Source organism: Myotis yumanensis, unplaced genomic scaffold (genome assembly GCF_028538775.1).
Source record: "Myotis yumanensis isolate MYYU_CA2020_CCGP unplaced genomic scaffold, mMyoYum1.0.hap1 SCAF_1, whole genome shotgun sequence".
Lineage (NCBI taxonomy): Eukaryota > Metazoa > Chordata > Mammalia > Chiroptera > Vespertilionidae > Myotis > Myotis yumanensis.
The window spans coordinates 39,550,600-39,572,101 of NW_027223752.1; the positions used below are offsets into that span (position 1 = coordinate 39,550,600).

The 21,502-nt window shown below is 42.6% G+C and overlaps 1 protein-coding gene across 1 annotated transcript in view; it reads right to left on the reverse strand.

Annotated features, from left to right (window-relative positions):
* HIF1A (hypoxia inducible factor 1 subunit alpha) overlaps positions 1-20,694 on the reverse strand; it is a 61,126-nt gene extending 40,432 nt beyond the window's left edge. Inside the window, exon 1 of the mRNA XM_070418812.1 lies at positions 20,399-20,694. Within this exon, the coding sequence (XP_070274913.1) occupies positions 20,399-20,433 (35 nt within the window). The 5' untranslated portion in view covers positions 20,434-20,694. The remainder of the gene's footprint in view (positions 1-20,398) is intronic.
* Between the last annotated feature and the right edge of the window lie 808 nt (positions 20,695-21,502).

A 21,502-nucleotide genomic window follows, 5' to 3' on the forward strand; every position in this document is an offset into this window, starting at 1 on the left:
CTCTCATCATTGATGTTTTCTATCTCTCTCTCTCTCTCCCCCTTCCTCTCTGAAACCAATTTTTTAAAAAATGCTTTTGGTTCTGGCCAGTGTGCCAAGTGGTTAGAGCATAGGCCCTTGCACCAAAGGCCTTTTGGGTTTCCCTGGTCAAGGGCAGTACCTTTGTTGCAGTTTCTATCCCTGGCCCAGATCCAGGTTGGGGCGCATGTGGAAGGCAACCAATCGATGTTTCTCTCCCCCCCGCCCCCTTCTTTCTTGTTCGTATGGATATTTATCTGTTTCTCTCCCTCACTCCCTCTCTCCCTTCCACTCTCTTTAAAAAAATCAATGGAAACACAAGAATAAACTCAAAATGGATAAAAAACTTAAATGTAAGTAAGGCGTGAAACCATAAAAGTCCTAGAAGAAACCATAGGCACCAAAATCTCAAACATCTCTCATAGCAATAAGTTTACTGATACATCTCCTAGGACAATGGAAACTAAGGAGAAAATAAACAAATGGGACTACATTACAATAAAAAGCTTCTACACTGCAAAAGAAACCATCAACAAAATAACGAGAGCCCACTACATGGGAGAACATATTTATTTTCCAATTATACATCCGATAAGGGGTTAATCTCCAAAATATATAAGGAACTCTTACAACTTAACAAAAGGAAGACAAACAAAACAATTTTAAAATGGGTAAAGGACCTAAATAGACATTTCTCCAAAGTGGACATACAGAAAGCCAAGAGACATATGAAAACATGCTCAAAGTCACTATCATCCGAGAAGTGCAGATCAAATCAACAAGATATCACCTCATACCTGTCAGAATAGCTATCATCAACAAATCAACACAGGACAAGTGTTGGTGAAAATGTGGAGAAAAGTGAACCCTAGTACACCACTGGTGGGAATGCAGACTGGTGCAGCCACTGTGGAATACAGTATGGAGTTTCCTCAAAAAATTAAAAATGGAACTCCCATTTGACCCTGTGAACCCACTTCTAGGAATATATCCCAAGAAACCCAAACCAGTCATCAGAAAGAATATATGCACCCTTAAGTTCATAGCAGCAACTATTTACAATAGCTAAGATTTAGAAACAGCCTAAGGGCCCATCAGCAGATGAGTGGATAAAAAACTATGGTACATTTACACAATGGAATACTACGCAGCAGTAAAAAAAAAAAAGAACTCATACTATTTGCAACAGCATGGATAGACCTGGAGAATATTATGCTGAGTGAAATAAGGCAGTCAGAGAAAGGTAAGTATCACATGAGCTCACTCATATGTGGAATCTAATGAACCAAATAAACTGATGATCTAAAATAGACCCAGAGACATAGAAGCATGAACAGACTATTGAACCTCAGAGGGAAGGCAGAGGAGGGTAAGTGGGAAGAGATCAACCAATGAACTTGTATGCATATATGCATAACTGTGGACATAGACAATGAGGTGGTGAGGGCCTGGGGTGAGAGGAGGGGAATGGCAGTGGGCTGGAAGAGGTTAATGGGGGAGGGGGGGAAAGGAGGACTTATGTAATACTTTCAACAATAAAGATTTTTAAAAAATACAGAGACAAAAAATCAACAGTAAGTAAATAAATACAAATCAATGGAAAAATATTTATTCTTTTTTTTGTTAATATTGTTTTACTGAGGATTCTTTTATTTTTTTTGACTGTTTTATTTATTTATTTTTAATGAAATCTTTATTGTTCAGATTATTACATTTGTTCCTCTTTTTTCCCCCCATAACTCCCCTCCTTCCAGCTCCCACCCCGCCCTCCGCCCTCACTCCCCACCCACTACGTTCATCCATAGGTGCACGATTTTTGTCCAGTCTCTTCCCGCATCTCCCACACCCCTTTTCCCCCCAAGAATAGTCAGTCCAGTCCCTTTCTATGTCCCTGATTCTATTATAATCACCAGTTCATTCTGTACATCAGGTTATTTATTCACTTGATTCTTAGATTCATTTGTTGATAGATGCATATTTGTTGTTCATAGTTTGTATCTTTACCTTTTTCTTTTTCTTCCTTTTCTTAAAGGATACCTTTCAGCATTTCATATAATACTGGTTTGGTGGTGATGAACTCCTTTAGCTTTTCCTTATCTGTCAAGCTCTTTATCTGACCTTCAATTCTGAATGATAGCTTTGCTGGATAAAGTAATCTTGGTTGTAGGTTCTTGCTATTCATCACTTTGAATATTTCTTGCCACTCCCTTCTGGCCTGCAAAGTTTCTGTTGAGAAATCAGCTGACAGTCGTATGGGTATTCCCTTGTAAGTAACTGAGTTTCTTTCTCTTGCTGCTTTTAAGATTCTCTCTTTGTCTTTTCCTCTTGGCATTTTAATTATGATGTGTCTTGGTGTGGTCCTCTTTGGATTCCTTTTGTTTGGGGTTCTCTGCGCTTCCTGGACTTGGAAGTCCATTTCTTTCACCAGGTGGGGGAAGTTTTCTGTCATTATTTCTTCAAATAGGTTTTCAATATCTTGCTGTCTCTCATCTTCTGGTACCCCTATAATTCTGATGTTGGTGCGTTTGAAGCTGTCCCAGAGGCTCCTTACACTATCTTCGTATTTTTGGGTTCTTTTTTCATTTTGCTTTTCCGGTTGGGTGTTTCTCGCTTCTTCGCATTTCAAATCTTTGACTTGATTCTTGCGCTCCTCTGGTTTGCTGTTGGGAGTCTGTATAATATTCTTTATTTCAGTCAGTGTATGCTTACTTTCTAGATGGTCCTTTATCACACCATCGAGGGTCTCATTAGATTTCCTGTACATCTCATCAAGTTTATCGACAGACTCTAGAAGCCTCTTGAGAGACCTCAAAAGTGTGGTTCTGAACTCAATATCCTCCCTTGATAGTTTTGTCCTGTTTCTTTGTCTCCGCATTTTTTACGCTTTCTTGGTACACCCCCTAGTGGTCTTTGTGCGCAGTCTTGTTGTAGTTAAGCCTTGATTGTTGTAGTTAATACTAGAGGGATTTTACCTCCAGGCCGACTGGCTGTGAGAATCAGCTGTGTTTGCAGTGGAAGAACTTGTGTCCTCTAGGGAGGTGCTAATCTAGCCTTTGCCTGAGGCTATCCAACAAATGCCTCTGTGCAGGGCTTGGGCGGGGTGGGTCCCACGGGATCAACAGGGTGGAGGAGGGAGCAGTTATGGCTGCTCTCAGTCATCCCCAGGGGCTCTGCCTCTCTGTCCCAGCAACAGCTGCAAACCTCGGAGGGACCGTAGCCAGACAGTCCTGCTTCTCCCGTTTGAGTCTGGGTCCCTAGAGACTTGCCTGGATCTGGAGCTCAGAGTCTGAGGCTCCCTCTGGATTGAAACAGACAACCTCGCCCTCAGCCACACCAGCCCGCGCCGCGCACTCCGCACCTTAGTATTTTACTTCAGCACTGCGCCTCCTCTGATTCTCGGTTCCTCCTAGTTGTAGAACTTCCATTCAGCCAGCCTTCCTGTGGTTCTGGATGATGTCCGTTCCGTCTTTTAGTTGTATTTTTGAAGTGATTGTTCGAGGCAGCAAACTCCGGCGCTAACCTATGCCGCCATCTTGGTTTCTCTGTGAGGATTCTTTTTTCTTTATTCTTATTTTACTTATTTAAATAGGGTGAGGATTAACAACACACACACACACACACACACATATTTTAGATTATTCCTAAATAGTGATTTTAATCAATTCTCTCCTGGTTCAGAATTGGTACTGAGTCTCTCAAAAAATCCCTGATCACTTACAATGTAAAGTATTAGATAAGTAAAACAAAAAATGTGGATATGAAACTTTTTCTCTAAGATGAAGGTTCTCAACATTTAGCTTGCACCACAACCACGTGGAGGGATTCTTAAAACACAAATTACTACGCCCGCATGTTCAGGAGACAACCTATCAATGTTTCTCTATCTTCGGGTGAGGATAAAAAATAAAAAAAGAAAGAAAGAAAAAGAAAAGAAAAAGATTGTTCATCCACACTCAAAATGTTTATTAAAATTTTCTCTTTAAAAATAAATTTTAAAAAAACCACAAAACTTTCTCTTAAAAAATCTGCCTAAATGCTTTATAAATACAGTAAACAGAGTGAACCTCTAAGATATTTACATTGCTACATACTTAGAACTCAGTAACTATACACATTAAGGACTTAGATCAGATCAGTAAATGGTTGACCTGTGGTAAATATCACAATCACCAACAGAATTTTTAGCTCCGAGATATATATGTGCTAGATCCCAACCCTGGAAATTAAAATTGTAGGTTTGGTGTGGGAAACCGCTTATTGTCTTCACTAGCTGAGCATAGAGTAGAGACCCCCAAAAACTAGTGACCTTTGAAGCCCTAGCAAAGGTCGGGGCTGTGCACCACCCAGTTAATCTAGATAATGGTAGCTGAAGCATCACCCCCACCTTAGTTCACTTAATTCCTTAGATACTTATGTAAATCCTTGTTGATTATTGTTGATTAAATATTCTGCCTATTTCTGGAAATTGTCTGCTGATGAGCTAGCTAATCTGTGTGTCATTGAAGTCTCCTTACCTAAGGCTGGCTACCCTAGATCAATAAAAGGTTGGATCGGCCTGAGCATCAGTGGAAGTCCTTCTGGACTTGCCCGCCTGGCTCCCCAACATTTCCAAATTGTCTCTTGTCTCTTTTCTCTCTCATTTGTGTGCGGCTCCTCTTTTCAGATCCCGAACCCTAACCCACGCGGGACGTGGAGGGAAACACACTCGACAGTTTGGCATGTCTGTTTAAAACCAGTTTCACAGGTGATTCTGAGGAGCACTCTTATCTGTTCAAGGTGTATGTTTCGTCAATTGGTGCTTGTAAAATTTACAGATTCCTGAGTCCTATCTGAAAATTACCAAATCAGAATCTCTGAAGGTGGGTACCTGGGATTCCTCATTATTAACTAAACACCCAGGTGATACTTAAAAGCAACACAAATTTGAGAACCATTAGCAGATCTTATAGCAGAGATTTAACAAGTTAACTAGCAAATTCTGAAAAAATAAGAAAAATTTATTTTTAGCTGTAACTACATATGCGTAATATGACAATTATGTTTGTCAGGAAGAACACTGAGCGGAGTGGCTTGGGCAATTCTACATAGAGCAAGGTACAATTGCTGGGAATAAAAAGCTAAAGGTACAATTTAAGGACAGGCCAGTAATAAAGTGTGTACTTAATAAAATCTTGACTTCAAAAATATTAGATCATGATCAGGCTTCAAAGATGACCAAATGAAAAATGTGGTAACGTGGAATGGTTTTCTCAATTCTTTGAAAGAATTTTTAAAAAGTAACTTTTGAATAACAGCTGTATTAATGGCTTTCCCAAAACCTTATCACCTACTCTATCACTCTTCTCCCTTTCCATTACCTCCTCTCTCAGCTGGTAAATGTTTTTCTTTCCATTTCCCTTATTATATAGTTTCTGACAGTAACAGATGTGAGACTGGAACTTAAGAAGTCAGTGACACTAAACTTAATGTGTGTATTTGTATATTGAAAAGAATGTGTCTTTAATTACTTAAATATAACAGATAATATATAAATCATAATAATCATGTACTTATGTAACAAAAAAAAAATTCACATATATCAGAATAAAGGTAAACACATAGAAATCATACCCAGAAGATTGTTCCTATTTAGTTTAAAACCCTGAGCATGATAAAGATTCTGGAAACAATGACAAAGGAAAAGTGCTAAAGCAAATGGCTTGGTTTTCTATACTAACTCATCCTATCCAAGGCTACCAAATAAATTTTCCCAAAAAAACTCTGATCCTGTTTACTTGTCTATAAAAAGGGGTTAAGTAATGTGGTTAGTAAGTGGCAGATCTCAGAGTCCACCTGAGTCTGAAGTCCCCATCTACACTAATAAAAGAGAAACATGGTAATTAGCGTACGACCGCTACCCTTCCCATTGGCTAATCAGCATATCCTTATGCAAATTAACTGTCAGCCAAGATGGCGGCCGGCAGCCAGGCAGCTGGAAGCGAACATGAGGCTTGCTTGCTCCCGTGACTGCAGACTCCAACGTTCCCCGCCTGCTGCTGCCTGGCCTCTGAGCTGGCAGTTTGAAACATTCTAACAAATATAGGCCGGGATCTCAGAGCTGGAGTTATACATTGTTTCGATTATAGAACCGAAACAAACCAGATACCTGCTCTCAGACCTAGAGCCAGAGCTAAAGCTGGCCCAGACTAAAATAAAAAAAAAGGAGCCGTTGGGAGCTTCAATCAACAACCGTCAGCCTGAAAGCAGCCCTCAGCCCCTCACCCAGACTGGCCAGGCACCCCAGTGGGGACCCCCACCCTGAAGGGTGTGTGACCAGCTGCAAACAACCATCATCCCCTCATCCAGGCTGGCCAGGCACCCCTGTGGGGACCCCCACCCTGATCCAGGACACCCTTCAGGGCAAACCAGCTGGCCTCCAGGCCTCTATCCTATATAGTAAAAGGGTAATATGCCTCCCAGCACCGGGATCAGCGGAGCCGCGAGGCCTCCTGGCACCAGATCACCGTGACGGGGGGCAGCGCCCAAACCCCCTGATCGGCCCTACTCTGTGTGTGACAGGGTGCGGCGCCCCAACTCCCACCCCCCCACGGGCCCTGCTCCGTGTGTGACAGGGTAGAACCATAACCTCCCCATCGGCCCTGCCCTGAGTGTGACAGTGGCGGCGCCCCAACCCCCTGATCGGCCCTGCTCTGTGGGTGATAGAGGGCGGCGTCCCAACCCCCTGATCTGTCCTGCTGTGTGTGTGACAGGGGGCGGTGCCCCAACTCCCCTATCGGCCCTACTCTGTGAGTGACAGAGGGGAGCTCCTCAACCCCCTGATGGTCCCTGCTCTGTGGGTGATAGGGTACGGAGCCCCAACCCCCCTGATGGGCCCTGCTCTGTGCATGACAGGGGGCAGCGCCCCAACCCTCTGATCCGCCCTGCTCTGTGTGTGACAGGGGGCGGTGCCCCAACTCCCCTATTGGCCCTACTCTGTGAGTGAGAGGGGGGAGCTCCTCAACCCCCTGTTGGGCCCTGCTCTGTGTGTGACAGGGTATGGAGCCCCAACCCCCATGATGGGCCCTGCTCTGTGCGTGTCAGGGGGCGGCGCCCCAACTCCCAACCAGGGGCTGCATCCAGGGATTGGGCCTGCCCTCTGCCACCCGGGAGCAGGCCTAAGCCAGCAGGTCATTATCTCTCGAGGGGTCCCAGACTGGGAGAGGTCACAGGATGGGCTGAGGAACCCCCTTTCCCCCCGAGTGCACAAATTTTTGTGCACCGGGCCTCTAGTCTACACTAATAAAAGAGAAACATGGTAATTGGCGTACGACCGCTACCCTTCCCATTGGCTAATCAGCATATCCTTATGCAAATTAACTGTCAGCCAAGATGGCGGCCGGCAGCCATGCACTGAAGCGAGCAGGGAGGTTTGCTTCCTCCAGGAACTGCAGATTCCAACGTTCCCCGCCTCACTTGCCGGCCTCTCAACTGCAACTCTAAGCAACTATTACTATGTTGCAAATAAGAAGCTAAACAAAACGGGCTTTCAGTCAGCCCCGGACCGCAACATTGTATCCATGTTTTCAGCAGCGAGGCCTCAGAGCTAAAGCTGGCCCAGAATAAAAAAAAAAAAAAAAGAAAACAAGGAGCAGTTGGGAGCTTTTAGTCAACTGCCAGCGGGAAAACAGCCCTCAGCCCCTCAGCCAGCCTGGCCAGGCACCCCAGTGGGGACCCCCACCCTGATCCAGGACACCCTTCAGGGCAAACCAGCCAGCCCCTACCCGTGCACCAGGCCTCTATTCTATACAGTAAAAGGGTAATATGACTCCCGGCACCGGGATCAACGGAGCAGCGAGGGTCCCGGCACCGGGATCAGCGTGACAGGGGGCAGCGCCCAAACCTCCTGATCAGCCCTGCTCTGTGCCTGATAGGGGGGGAGCTCCCCAATCCCCCGATTGCCCTGCGGCTCTGTGTGTGACAGGGTGCAGCGCACCAACCCCCTGATCGGCCCTGCTCTGTGTGTGACAGGGTGCGGTGTCCCAGCTCCCCTATCGGCCCTACTCTATGAGTGACAGCGAGGAGCTCCTCAACCCCCTGATGGGCCCTGCTCTGTGAGTGACAGGGGGCAGCGCCCCAACCCCCCTGATGGACCCTGCTCTGTTAGTGACAGGGGGCAGCGCCCCAACCCCCTGATTGGCCCTGCTCTGTGACAGGGGGCAGCGCCCCAACCCCCTGATCAATCCTGCTCTGTGCGTGACAGGGGGTGGTGCTGCAACTTCCCCATTGACCCTGCCTTGAGTGTAACAGGGGACAGTGCCCCAACCCCCAATCAGTCTATCCTGAGCGTGACTGAGGGTGGCATTGCAACCTCCCGATCTGCCCTGCTCTGTGCATGACGGGGCGGCGCCCTAACTCCCCAATCGGCCCTGCTCTGAGCCTGACCAGGGGCTGCACCTAGGGATTGGGCCTGCCCTCTGCCACCCAGGAGCAGGCCTAAGCCAGCAGGTTGTTATCTCCCGAGGGGTCCCAGACTGTGAGAGGGCACAGGCCGGGATGGGGGACCCCCCCCCCCGAGTGCACAAATATTTGTGCACCAGGCCTCTAGTCTATGCTAATAAAAGAGAAAGATGCAAATTGACTATCCCTCCATGATGCCCACAAGCCATGCCCCACCAACCAATCAGGAGTGAGTATGCAAATTAACCCAACAAAGATGGCGGGTTAATTTGCGTACTCGGGTGTCAAGCGCCCTGGGAGGCAATGGCAGCCACGGGCTCCCGGGACCATCGCCGCCCCGGGAGGCAAGGCTAGCCGTGCCTAGCCACACCTGCAGGCTCCTGGTGGAGAGGAGAGCGGTACAGTGGGCGGTGAGCGAGAGGTTTGGAGGACTTGGCAGAGCAGGAGACCCCTGGACATAGAGCAGAGCGAGAGAGAGAGGGCGGCTTGGAGGGCGTGGCTCCCTCTGTCACCCCAGCTTCCTCATCACAGCTGTGGAAACTGACAGCAGGGAGGAGGAAGTCCCACCCCCATAGAATCAGCCAGAATCAGCCGTTGGTCAGACAGTTCTCAGCGGCCTGACAGCCAGGACTCTCATTCACCTGCATCTCAGACCATGACAGTAGAGAGGTGGGACTATGTTTAAAGAACAATTGTTGATACAACGTAGCTCTGCAGCCAAAAGATGCCAACGTTATCGACAGAAAATGTCTGAAGAGCAATCTGCATCTGATCTTGAAAGAAAGCAGTGCCTGTGACAGAATGTATCTGAAGACCAGCTATTGGAAAAAACATCGCTCTGATGCCGAAAAACATGGGGATCATCGACAGAAAATGTCTAAAGACCAAAGTGCCTTTGAAGTTGAAAGATGGCAGTGGCGAAGACAAAATATGTCTAGAGAACAGTCATCAACAAGTACTACCAATACTGGTAGGAACTGCCTTCTCAGTGAAAATGGAGTACATGAGGATGCAATTCTCAAACATGGTTGTGGTGGAATGACTGTTAGGTGTGAATTTTGCCTTTCACTAAATTTCTCTGATGAAAAACCATCCGATGGGAAACTAACTCAAGGTTGAAGCAAAGGGAAAGTCTGTCCAAATGATATACATTTTCCAGATTACCTGGCATATTTAAAAAGATTAATGACAAATGAAGATTCTGACAGTAAAAATTTCATGGAAAATATTCGTTCCATAAATAGTTCTTTTGCTTTTGCTTCCATGGGTGCAAATATTGCATCGCCATCAGGATATGGTCCATACTGTTTTAGAATACATGGACAAATTTATCACCTATTTATTGATGATAAATTTATTGATGATGAACTATTTATGGAACGAATATTTTCCATGAAATTTTTACCGTCAGAATCTTCATTTGTCATTAATCTTTTTAAATATGCCGGGTAATCTGGAAAATGTATATCATTTGGACAGACTTTCCTTTTGCTTCAAAGGGAAACTGGAACTTTACATCCTTCGGTTGGTGTTTCTCGGAAGTTTGCTCAACTCTATATTTGGGATACAGCCAAAGCTACAAGTAAAAGATTAGCAATGCCAGAAAACCAGGGCTGCACAGAAAGACTCATGATCAACATCAACAACCACATGCATGAAATAAATGAATTAACAAAATCGTACAAGATGCTACATGAGGTAGAAAAGGAAGCCCAATCTAAAGCAGCAGCAAAAGGTATTGCTCCCACAGAAGTAACAATGGCAATTAAATACGATCGTAACAGTGACCCAGGTAGATATAATTCTCCCTGTGTAACCGAGGTTGCTGTCATATTCAGAAACGAAGATGGAGAACCTCCTTTTGAAAGGGACTTGCTCATTCATTGTAAACCAGATCCCAATAATCCAAATGCCACTAAAATGAAACAAACCAATATCCTGTGTTCTACATTAGATGCAATGACATATCCTATTCTTTTTCCACATGGTGAAAAAGGCTGGGGAACAGATATTGCATTAAGACTCAGAGAAAACAGTGTAATCGACAATAATACTAGACAAAATGTAAGGACACGAGTCACACAAATGCAGTACTATGAATTTCATCTCTCTGTGCGGGATACGTTCAATCCTATTTTAAATGCAGGAAAATTAACTCAACAGTTTATCGTGGATTCGTATTCAAAAATGGAGGCCAACTGGATAAATTTCATCAAAGCAAACCCATCTAAGTTGAGCGTTGAAAAATACAGTGGCTTGATGGATTATCACAAATCTAGATCTGAAAATGACAATGTGCCGATTGATAAAATGATAATACTTCCATCATCTTTTGAGGGTAGTCCCAGAAATATGCAGCAGTGATATCAGGATGCTATGGCAATTGTAACAAAGTATGGCAAGACCGATTTATTCATAACCATGACATGCAACCCCAAATGGGCAGATATTGCAAACAATTTACAATGCTGGCAAAAAGTTGAAAATAAACTGACTTGGTAGCCAGAGTTTTTAATATTAAGCTGAATGCTCTTTTAAACGATATCCGTAAATTCCATTTATTTGGCAAAGTCATAGCTAAAATTCATGTCATTGAATTTCAGAAATGCGGACTGCCTCACGCTCACATCCTCTAATTAATTCCCTTTCAATGTGCACGAATTTCATGCACCGGGCCACTAGTCTACACTAATAAACTAGAAAGATGCAAATTGACCGTACCTTCATGACGCCTACTAACCAATCAGGAGTATGCAAATTAACCCAACAAAGATGGTGGGCTAATTTGCATATGCAGACGCTGAGCAGCAGGGGGCGTTCAGCACTGCCCCAGCTGCTCCTGGCCTCTGGGTAGCGTGGGAAGACGGAAAGACGGCTCTGGTCAGAACGAAGGCGGTGCCGGCAGCCAGGGGAAGGAGGCCCATGCTTGCACAAATCTTCGTACATCGGGCCTCTAGTATGTAATATAACTTATGCTGTTCCACAAATCATATATATAATTATTAAATTTTAAAATTAAAGTAAATTGTTTTTACTTAGGTATAGAAGAGACATGATAACTACCTTCAGATATTTTATAAGGATGTTATACGGAAGACAGATTTAGCGATTTATGCAACTCAGCGATTAGTAAGTGGGAGTTACGACATGGTAGGGCTTTGCTCAACAGAGTTAAAGCAGTGTTAAAGGTAAACTCTATCAGAATTTTAAAACTTATTTAGTTGGCCATCTAAGAAGAAAAAGCATATTCTGGATCATCTAAATTATCTCTATATAGGTCTATATTCTTACTACAAGCCTTCTGCGTTTAAGGTTGCATTTAATTATGATCAAATTAGTACCAAATGAACAGGGTTACATTTTTTGTGGTACACTTAGATTGAGGTCACTGGGCACATCTCAGAAGAATACAGAGATTACTTTCCCCTGAAAGACATCTAAACATTAGTTAGGATTGAGAAATACTGGAATAAAAAACTTTCTAACATTTTAAGCTAGATAGACTATCTTGTGAGAGTGTTTTTTGAGTGTCTTAAGAAAATTCTTAAGGCAGACTGGCCAAATTAGTAAACACGACTATAGAAGATGCTCCTGGGATGGTTTATATTAAAGTAATGAAAGTTAAATCCTAAAGTCAATATTTTGTAAGAACCTCTAAGTTGAAACCACCTTGTACTAAAAAAATTGTTTTAAAAAAAGGTACATGTTATAGATGAATCAATTAACACTTAAAACTGAATATTCAACTGTGGCTTGAGCCATCAAGAATTCAATGTTTGCTTGGCAAGTTAGATGCACAGAATAAATGAATGTACAACAATCTGTTATAGATTAGAGTGGTTAGATGCTAGAGTAGTGGTCAAGGGTTGAAAAAAAAAATCTGAACCATTGAAATAAATCACCTTATTTAAATTATCCAAAAAATACCCCTTCTTCCATTCACAGTGAATGCTTTGACTACTGGTTTGACATATAACCCTTTTAAACATTTTAGCTACATTCTCTGCAAAGGCAGGCAATTTCCAACTCTTTTCTGCCAACATGTTAAATAAAAGACATTTAATGAATTGATACCACAAGAAAAGTAGGCTTTCTTAATTTCCCAACCTTTGACAGCCAATTAAACACCCTTGAGAATATATTTCTTCCTTTACTATTACAATATGGAAAAATGATTATTTTAGGATAACATGTACATACCAAAAACAAACAGAAAACAAATAACCCCTTCATTTAATCTGCAAAAACCAGATATTCATGGGAAAAAGTATCAACATAGAGGAAAAGCAGCACTAACTATTCTACAACTATTATAAGTTCACAATAGTTTGAACTAAAGGGACTACACATCAGCCTTTGTCAGATTGTCCCAAAGAAGGCTTGAATGAGTCTGACTGAGCAGTATCTACAGATTTCAAGAAAGTGAAACTCTTCTGAAAACAACTAAACAATTACAATAATATTAATGTGATAATAGCTCCTAATTAATTAAGTCCTTACTCTGTGCCAAGAAATGTTCTGACTGTTTCATATGGGTTAATGTCTCTTTTATCCTCATGACAATGCTTATAATAAGGCAATTATTCTTACTGTAATTTACAGATGAAGAAAGTGAGATGTAGAAAGAGGAAAAAGCAATTGGTGAAAAATCACAGTTAGTATAAGGCAAACTAAGCAGCCATCTCTAGAGCCTAATCTTTTAGCCATTCATTACTACCTCTTTCTTAAGGAACTAAAATGAAAACCCTAATCATCCATGGTAGAAGAGACTTAAGCTTCCCACAAGGCAAAGCCAGAACATTTGCAGAATGACTATTCTTGGTAGAAAACTCTATAGGATATGAATTCAAGTGATTTGCAACAAAAACCTATACCCCATTCATTACAATGCCAGTACTGATTCAAAGTACTGTATAAGGCAGTGATGGCGAACCTTTTGAGCTTGGCGTGTCAGCATTTTGAAAAACCCTAACTTAACTCTGGTGCCGTGTCACATATAGAAATTTTTTGATATTTGCAACCATAGTAAAACAAAGATTTATATTTTTGATATTTATTTTATATATTTAAATGCCATTTAACAAAGAAAAATCAACCAAAAAAATGAGTTCGCGTGTCACCTCTGACGTGTGTCATAGGTTCACCATCACTGGTATGAGGAGACAATTAATCTACATCAAGTTAAATAATCTACAATAAGACATTTGACTCATGTAATCATGGAACCCCATTAGCATGATCAAAAATTAATAGCCCACACAGGGCAAACTGGCATTCATGTAGAAAACTGACACATGGATACTAGAAATGAAAGTTTCTTTTGATTTTTACTATCACAAACTGTGGATACTGGCACAGAAGGCTAATGGCCATCTTTCATATCATAAGATAGTCTATTAGTGACAGAACCAGGCCAACATGCAAACAGAGCAAAGGCATATAAACCAAGTAATACTCAAGAGAAAGTCAGGGATGTTACTCTGAGGACAGCACCTGAGACTCAGTATCTAACTGTCCCTTAAACCAAAGCTAGATTGTGAGCCAACAACTGCCTTATTTCCCCCTTAAACTAGTTTGAGTTGTGTTTCATCACTTGAAATAAAAAGAATAGTAATTTATCAAACTGCTAAACTTTAATGATGATAAAGTATAAGAAAATGGCATTCTCATATACTGCTAGAGTATAAACGGGTCCAAACTTTCTGGAAGTTTACAGTAGACTTAAGAAATATTTGCTAAAGATAAAATAAGGGTAAAGATACTTTCCACACATTTACCAAGCTGATTTTCTGCATAGTCATATACCTCTTTTAGCAAACCTTTTTTTATGATATATAGATTGGCAGCCACTTTTTTTTTCTTTCTGAATAGACAGTTAACAATAATTTTGTTTTATTGGAAAGAACATAGAAATAAGATTCATATTATAAGAGCTATATATTTTCTTTTTGATTCTTTATTGTTAAAGTAGTACATATAATATTACATATGTCTCCTTTTCCCCCCATTGACCTCTCCCCGGCCACTCCCACCCCCCAGCACATGCCCTCACCACCCTAGTGTCTGTGTCCATTGGTTAGGCTTATACACATGCATACAAGTCCTTTGGTTGATCTCTCCCCCCTTACCCTCACCCTCCCCTACCTTCCCTCGAAGATTTGACAGTCTGATCGATGTTTCTCTGTCTCTGGATCTGTTTTTGTTCATCAGTTTATGTTGTTCATTATATTCCATAAATGAATGAGATCATGTGATATTTACCTTTTTCTGACTGGCTTATTTCACTTAACATAATGCTCTCCAGCAGCCACTAACTTTTAACATACCTTAAAGTAGGATACTGAGTTACTTTCAAGAGCAAGTATATGTTACCCAGCAGTATTTATTAACAAAATGTTTACTAGCCTGGTTCTAACATGACAGTTGAGATCACATCCTGGGGACCGTTTTCTTATAAAAACAAGTCATTTCAAGTATTGTATAAATCTTTTAAAACAAAGTTACTAGTTAGTTAAATGGGACTTACCGACAATAGAATAGGTATAGAATATTTTAAACAGTAAGCATTTTTCCAGAAAAAAAACAAAAGCAAAAAAACGCTGGCAAACCAAATTTTTCTAAGTCACTAGGAAAACTTAATTCCTATTTTAGAGGTGCTTAACCTTACTTCTGATAAAGCTTCCACTAGCAACTGTTCTCTGTTGTTAACTTTAAGTTGGTCAACAAACAAACCCTTAAAAATACAATCACTTCAACACATCCATTAAAATGGCTACAATGAAAAAAAAAAAACTTCTCAGAAAATAACAATAACAAGTATTGAGGAGGAAGTGGACAAAACCCTTGTGCACTGTTGGTGGAAAAATAAAATGGTGCCGCCACTACTGGAAATAAAACAGTATGGTGGTTCCTTCCAAAATTAAAAAATAGAGTTACCACATGATCCAGCAATCCCACTTCTGGAAATAGAATCACAGCTGAAATTAAGATCTTGAAGAGATGCTTATAAACTCATGTTCACAGCAGCACTATTCACAATAACCAACAGGTGGGAGCATCTGAAGTGTTCATGGAAAGATGAATGGTTAACAAAATGTGGTATACAACAGAATATTATTCAGTCTTATAAAGGAAGGAAATTCTCACACTTGCTACAACAAAGATAAACCTTGAGGACATTACATTTAATGAAATAAACCAGTCAACTGTATGATTCCACTTATAGGCAGTATTTAGTAGTCAAATCCATAGGAAAGAAAAGCTGAATGATGGCTGCCAGGGACGATGAAGAGGGGAAAATTGATAGTAGTTGTTCAGTGGTTATAGAATTTCAATTTTACAAGATGAAAGAATTCTGGAGATTGGTTACATTTAAATGTGAATATATTTAACTCTATTGAATTGTACACTAAGAAGTGATTAAGATGGGAAATTTTATGGGTCTTTTTAAAACACACACACACAATTAAATTTATATTTTACATATTATGTTTTTCTAAAAAAGGTCAGGTCTGGCAAACTGATATGGCCTTATTTATTTTTTAGTGCAAAAACCACAAATTTCTATATAAAACTCAGTGGACTTACAAAAACAGTTAATTCTTCATGCTCCAGGACACAAAAGGATACAATTATTTTTAAAATTCCAAGACCTATAGTTAACTTAAAAAGTCTCATCATACTTTTACCAAAAATACTGAGCAACAAGAAGATTGGCTTATCTTAGTTTCAAATTCTTTTTCTAATCCTCTAGTTAAGCAGAAAACATACGCAGCACTTCCACAAGTAGCAGAAGGCCGAGTAAAATCCATCAACTGAATAATTAGTTCCAACACTAAAAAATAAATAAATAAAAGAAACAAACAAAAAAGAAAATGTTCTTTTTATGAGTTAAGATCAGTTTCTTAATAGAAAACGAATCCAACAACACATTCAAATTAGATTATTTCTTCTAATTGAGAAACAGGCATGTTAACAATTAGATAAGATTTTAATCTTTTAAAAGAAATACCTAAAATTTTAAAAATTATATTTTAAGACACATCTATGAACAAGCACAGTAATCTAACCCAACTTTTTTTTAAAATTGATTTCAGAGAGGAAGGGAGAATGAGAGAAAGATAGAAACCAATAATGAGAGAGTCATTGATTGGCTGCCTCCTGCACACACCACAGTGGGGATCCAGCCAGCAACCAGGGCATGTGCCCTTACTGGGGAATCAAAGCGTGATCTCCTGGTTCATAGGTCGATGATCAACCACTGAGCCACACTGGCCAGGCAAACCCAACTCTAACATGTATGCATAACAGTTTTTAATTTCACCACCAAACACATTATTGCAATTTCTTTTAAAAATAAGTGAAAGTAATCCTCCTGCACTTTCTTACACACTATTCTTAATATACAACAAAAATGTAACCATAAAAATCTTAACCTTGAGTCTAAATACCAATGAGCTGCAAAGATGATGGAAGTCAGCATGTAGAAAGATTGGAAGATTGGGCATTCTCCAAACTGCACAAAATGCTTTACAGTGGAACACACGAACCACCACACTTTATCAGTCTAAAACAACATACATCAGTAACACATACATGTGGAAGAGTGCACTAATATTGATTTCATACAAATGGAGCCACAAAAATTAGACTAATAATACAGGCTTGAAGCTTTGCCCTGAGATGGAAGCCAATGGTCTTAACCCTATGGAAATTCATAAGTGAAGGTTCATATACTTTACTGGAAGCACTTTATCAACTCATGTTTAGCAAAAATTAACTATTTATAAAATTATCTAAACCGTAGCATCAAAAGTGTTTTAAGTAACTGCCAGTCCTAACACAGCCTTGTCTTGCACAATACCTTGTTGAAAAGATCGGTGTGACTAGAATGTGTTCATGACTCTAGTTTCTAAAGTCCAGAGTAAATTAAAAGTAACCTATTTGGGGAGAAAACAATGGGTTATAAATTGTGAAGGGAAACTAGAATAGACAAATCAGATGCTCAAAAAATAATTGATGCTAGATGCCAACATAACCTAGGAATGTACTGTTTTAACCAGAAAGAACCCCTTTTAAAGCTGTGAATCCAATGTTTGTCTTTTCATTTTAGGAGGCATAGAAAAGACGTATGAGGTGATGAGAAGAGGAACTAGAACAGATATTTGGAAGAACTTGCGAGAGCTTTTAAGTGCATGGAAGTGTAAAGGTTCTGGTTTAAATGCTTTTTTTTTTTTTTTCCAAGTACTCAGTGTTACCGAGACTCCTAAACTAGGCACTGGGCATTATCTCATTCAATCTTCCCAATAACTGCTAATTTAGCCATTATTGCCATCATCTCAAAACGGGGACATATACTCAGAAGCATTTAGTAATTTGCCCAAGCTCACAAAGCTAACCAAGTGAAAAGGGTGGATTCTAACTCAGAGGTGTTTGGCTCAAGATTCTATGCTCTTAACCATCAGACAAGTCTTCAAACAAGTGGAAATCAAAGTAAAATTGAAACAAGAAAAAAGTTATTAATAAACTAGAGAGGTCCTTGATTTTTTAATGACCTAAATTAAAGAGGAAGTTAAGGAATGTTCATTCTCAGAGATTTTACTTTAATGACCCAATAACTGTTTTGAAAAACTTCGAAGGAGTCTGGTCTGAAACCTGAAACCTAACGATGAGCCTTTTGACATTGCTTTGAAATCTAAAAATCTATATCAATGTGCTATTAAATAAAGCCAGTCCCTACCCCTAAGGAAGCAACATCAAAGGCTGTATATTATATCTATTATAACCATACCCATCCTCTGTTTTGATTTCTTCTAATTCTTCAACTATGATTTTCCTAGACCTTCTTTTAAAAAGACAAATTTGTCTCCCTCACCCAGATACTGGAGGCTCATTTAAAATGGAAAAATTGTAAGGAGTAAAACCCCTGCTCCTCAATCTCTGTTACCTTTTCAAAAGTCTAAAAATTATTAGTTAGAAAAGGACAAAAATGAGATCTTTAACAAACAGCATCTAAAATTGTTAAGTAGCCAACATTTATTAGGTGTTTAACTCAATTTCTCAGTTTTAAGAACCTCTGTATTAAGAAATATGATTCAATCTGATCCAAATATTTGCTAAATTTTCAAATGAGAAAAAGTTTGAAATAATAGATGGGACTGAGGAAAATCTAAGAACTAAGTTAAGAGTTGGGGTGATGCATAATAGCTAATTAATTCTCTTATGTTAAAACCACTTAGAAAATTCTCAACTGATGAATTACAAAGGACAAATAAGTACAATATTGCCTATGAAAAGGAAGTGATTGGTGCATAACTTGATGCACAGTATTTAGTATGATTCAGCATATAAAACGGACTGAAAATTGGCACTACACAAAGGTAATCTGCCTTAGGTTTACAATATAATAGCCGCATCATTTCATCAAAAGCACTGTGATCACTTCTGCAAAATTAATTGCAATTTATTTTTGGTAACTCTTGGAAGTAAGTCTAGACCTGTTTAATCACTTTTTAAATTTTATAAGTGCTTTCTCTCGTGTATACAAAATGAGAATTTATCTTGAATTTGGTCAATAATTGATCTTGAATTTTGGTCTTATTGAATAAGGAACACAAAGGGACCTACAAAATAGCAAGAACATAAACAAGTTTATCTTCTGCTGATACTGATTAGGGAAATTAATCTCTCCTTGAAGAGTGGAAGGACTGAACAGTAAAGCCAATCTACTAACCATAACTCTTACTATAAGCCTTCAATTCCTTAAAATGATTTCCTCAAAGGCTAAAATAACAAATTGGATCAAACGGCGTGTGTATGTGTATGTGTGTGTGTATGTGTGTGCCTGTGTGTGTGTTCGAGTGCGCGCTGGGGGTAGGGGGTGTCCCTCTTAATCCCACCAGTTCCCCTAACAATTCTTAATCCTGTAACATACCACCACCTAGACTCAAACTTCAAGGTTTTGTTAAAACTTGCACGAAGTTCCAACAGAATGATTATTTACTTCGGATATTTTTGAAGATTTTCCTTTACTTCATTCGGGAAAATGGGACCGTTCTAACACTTTTAGTGATGCATTTCATTTGCTCTGGTCACATTCCTTTTTTTCCCCCCAATCTCATTAAAAATGTTGGCCTAAATACAGACAGCCGCTACATGCTCACTAAAACACTTCCAAGAATTGCACATATCCATTCCTAATGTCTGGGCTCTCTCGACAGACAGAAGACCGAGTGTCCAACGCCGATGTTCTTTAAAATGTTGACATTTCTCTAAACCCCCGTCACTCCAAACCTCAGTCTGGGCAACTTCTTCAAGGCGGTGAACACAAAACAAAACCCGCACGTGCCAACTGAGAAAGTTGGCGTCCCCGGGCCACCGCGGCAGATCCCGCCGGCACAAAGGCAGCGACCCCGCCGCCGCGGGCAGCCGGGCCGGAGCGCGCCCGACCCCGCGCGCCCCTCGGAGGGGACCCGGGCCCCGCGAGCAGGGTCCGCCCGGGGCCGAGTCCTCAATGGAAACAGAGAGGACGGGGGGCGGGAAGGAGCGGAAGCTCGGGGACAAACGGCGGCGACCCAGCTGCGGCTCCCTCCCCCGGGTCCCCGGCGAGGGGCCGTCCACCCGAAAGGGGCCCGGGGCCGGCTGGCTCTTTGAGCCGGGCCAGGAGGGCGGCGCGAGGCCCCGGCGGGCGCCAAGGGCGGGCGAGCTGGGCCCAGCCCCCGACCCCGGGAAGCACTTTCGTGCGGCTCCCGCCCCCCTCGCCAAGATGGCGACGTGGACAGAGGGGGAGCCCGGCCCGCGAGGTTGGGGGAGCGAGGGGAGGGGAGGAGAGGAAAGGCAGAAACAAAAAGGCGGCCCCCTGAACGCCGAGGCCGGCCCGCGAGCCCGGGCGGCGGCGGGCGGGGGCGCCGGCGGCGGACGCGGCAGGCGGAGGGCACGGGCTTACTTTTTCTTGTCGTTCGCGCCGCCGGCGCTCTCCATGGCGAATCGGTCGCCGCGATGCCTTCACGGCCGGCGCCCCCCAGGCTCGCTCCGGCCTAAGCTCGCTCTCTCCGCGCGCCGGGAAAGAAGGAGAGGCGCGTCCAGCGGTGCGCAGCCCCTCGTGAGACCAGACGCTGGAGGAACCGGCGGCAGCCGCGGGACTCCGGGACGGGCTCAGAGGAGCCTCCCCTCCGGCAGCTTGTCAAGGCCCGGCCGGGCGACTGACTGCAGCGACGACGAGGGCGATGCTCGCGTCCCCTCGGACGAGGCGGCTCTGTGCTCTGTGGCGCTGAGGCAGCGGCAGGGGGCGGGCAAGGGCGGAGGCGCGCGCGGGGGCGGGGCGGGCAGGAGAGAGTCGGGGACGCGGCCGCCCGCGGAGCCCGGCGCGCGCTCCCGCAAACCCGCCTCACCTGAGGGGGAGGCGGGTTCCCTGAGAGCCAATGGCGAGCGACGCAGGCGGCCAGGCCCCACCCCCGCCCACGTCTGTTTCAGCCAATCAGGAGCCGGTCAGCTGAGGCACAGCTGGGCAGCGCTCACGTGCTCGTCTGTGTGCAGCTGCGGAGGAAAGAGAGAGGATCTGGGCTGCGGCCAGCCTGGTCTGGGAACCTGCGCTTTTTCAAAACCGGGGAAGACAGGGGCTGACTTTGGGAGGCGCTGCTGAAAAGGGATTTCGGTTTGTGGGTTTCAGGTCTGCAGCACATTTCCTGCTCTCGGTACAAGTCTCCCGCTCCCTTTCTCCTCAGCGGCTGTGCTCTGTAGGTTTGCCGCCAAGCTCTACTGAGTCCCAGTTCAAAAAGCAGAATTTTCAACTCGTGGAAGCAAACCCTTGGGTCCCTTTGTTCAGATGTGTTACAGTGAGGTCTTGCTTGTCAGGTTACCTCACCTCGGGCCATGCCACTGACCACACACTCTGCCAGAGAACACACGGGTAACTACTCTCCTTGTCCACTAAGTTTTTGTGATGAAGTTTGATTACCGAGTAAATGGCAAACAAAAATATAAAACAAGTTCCGTTTGCTGCAAACCTCTCAAAGGAAGTAGGTTAAGGTGGTAGGAAATCTTAAAATCT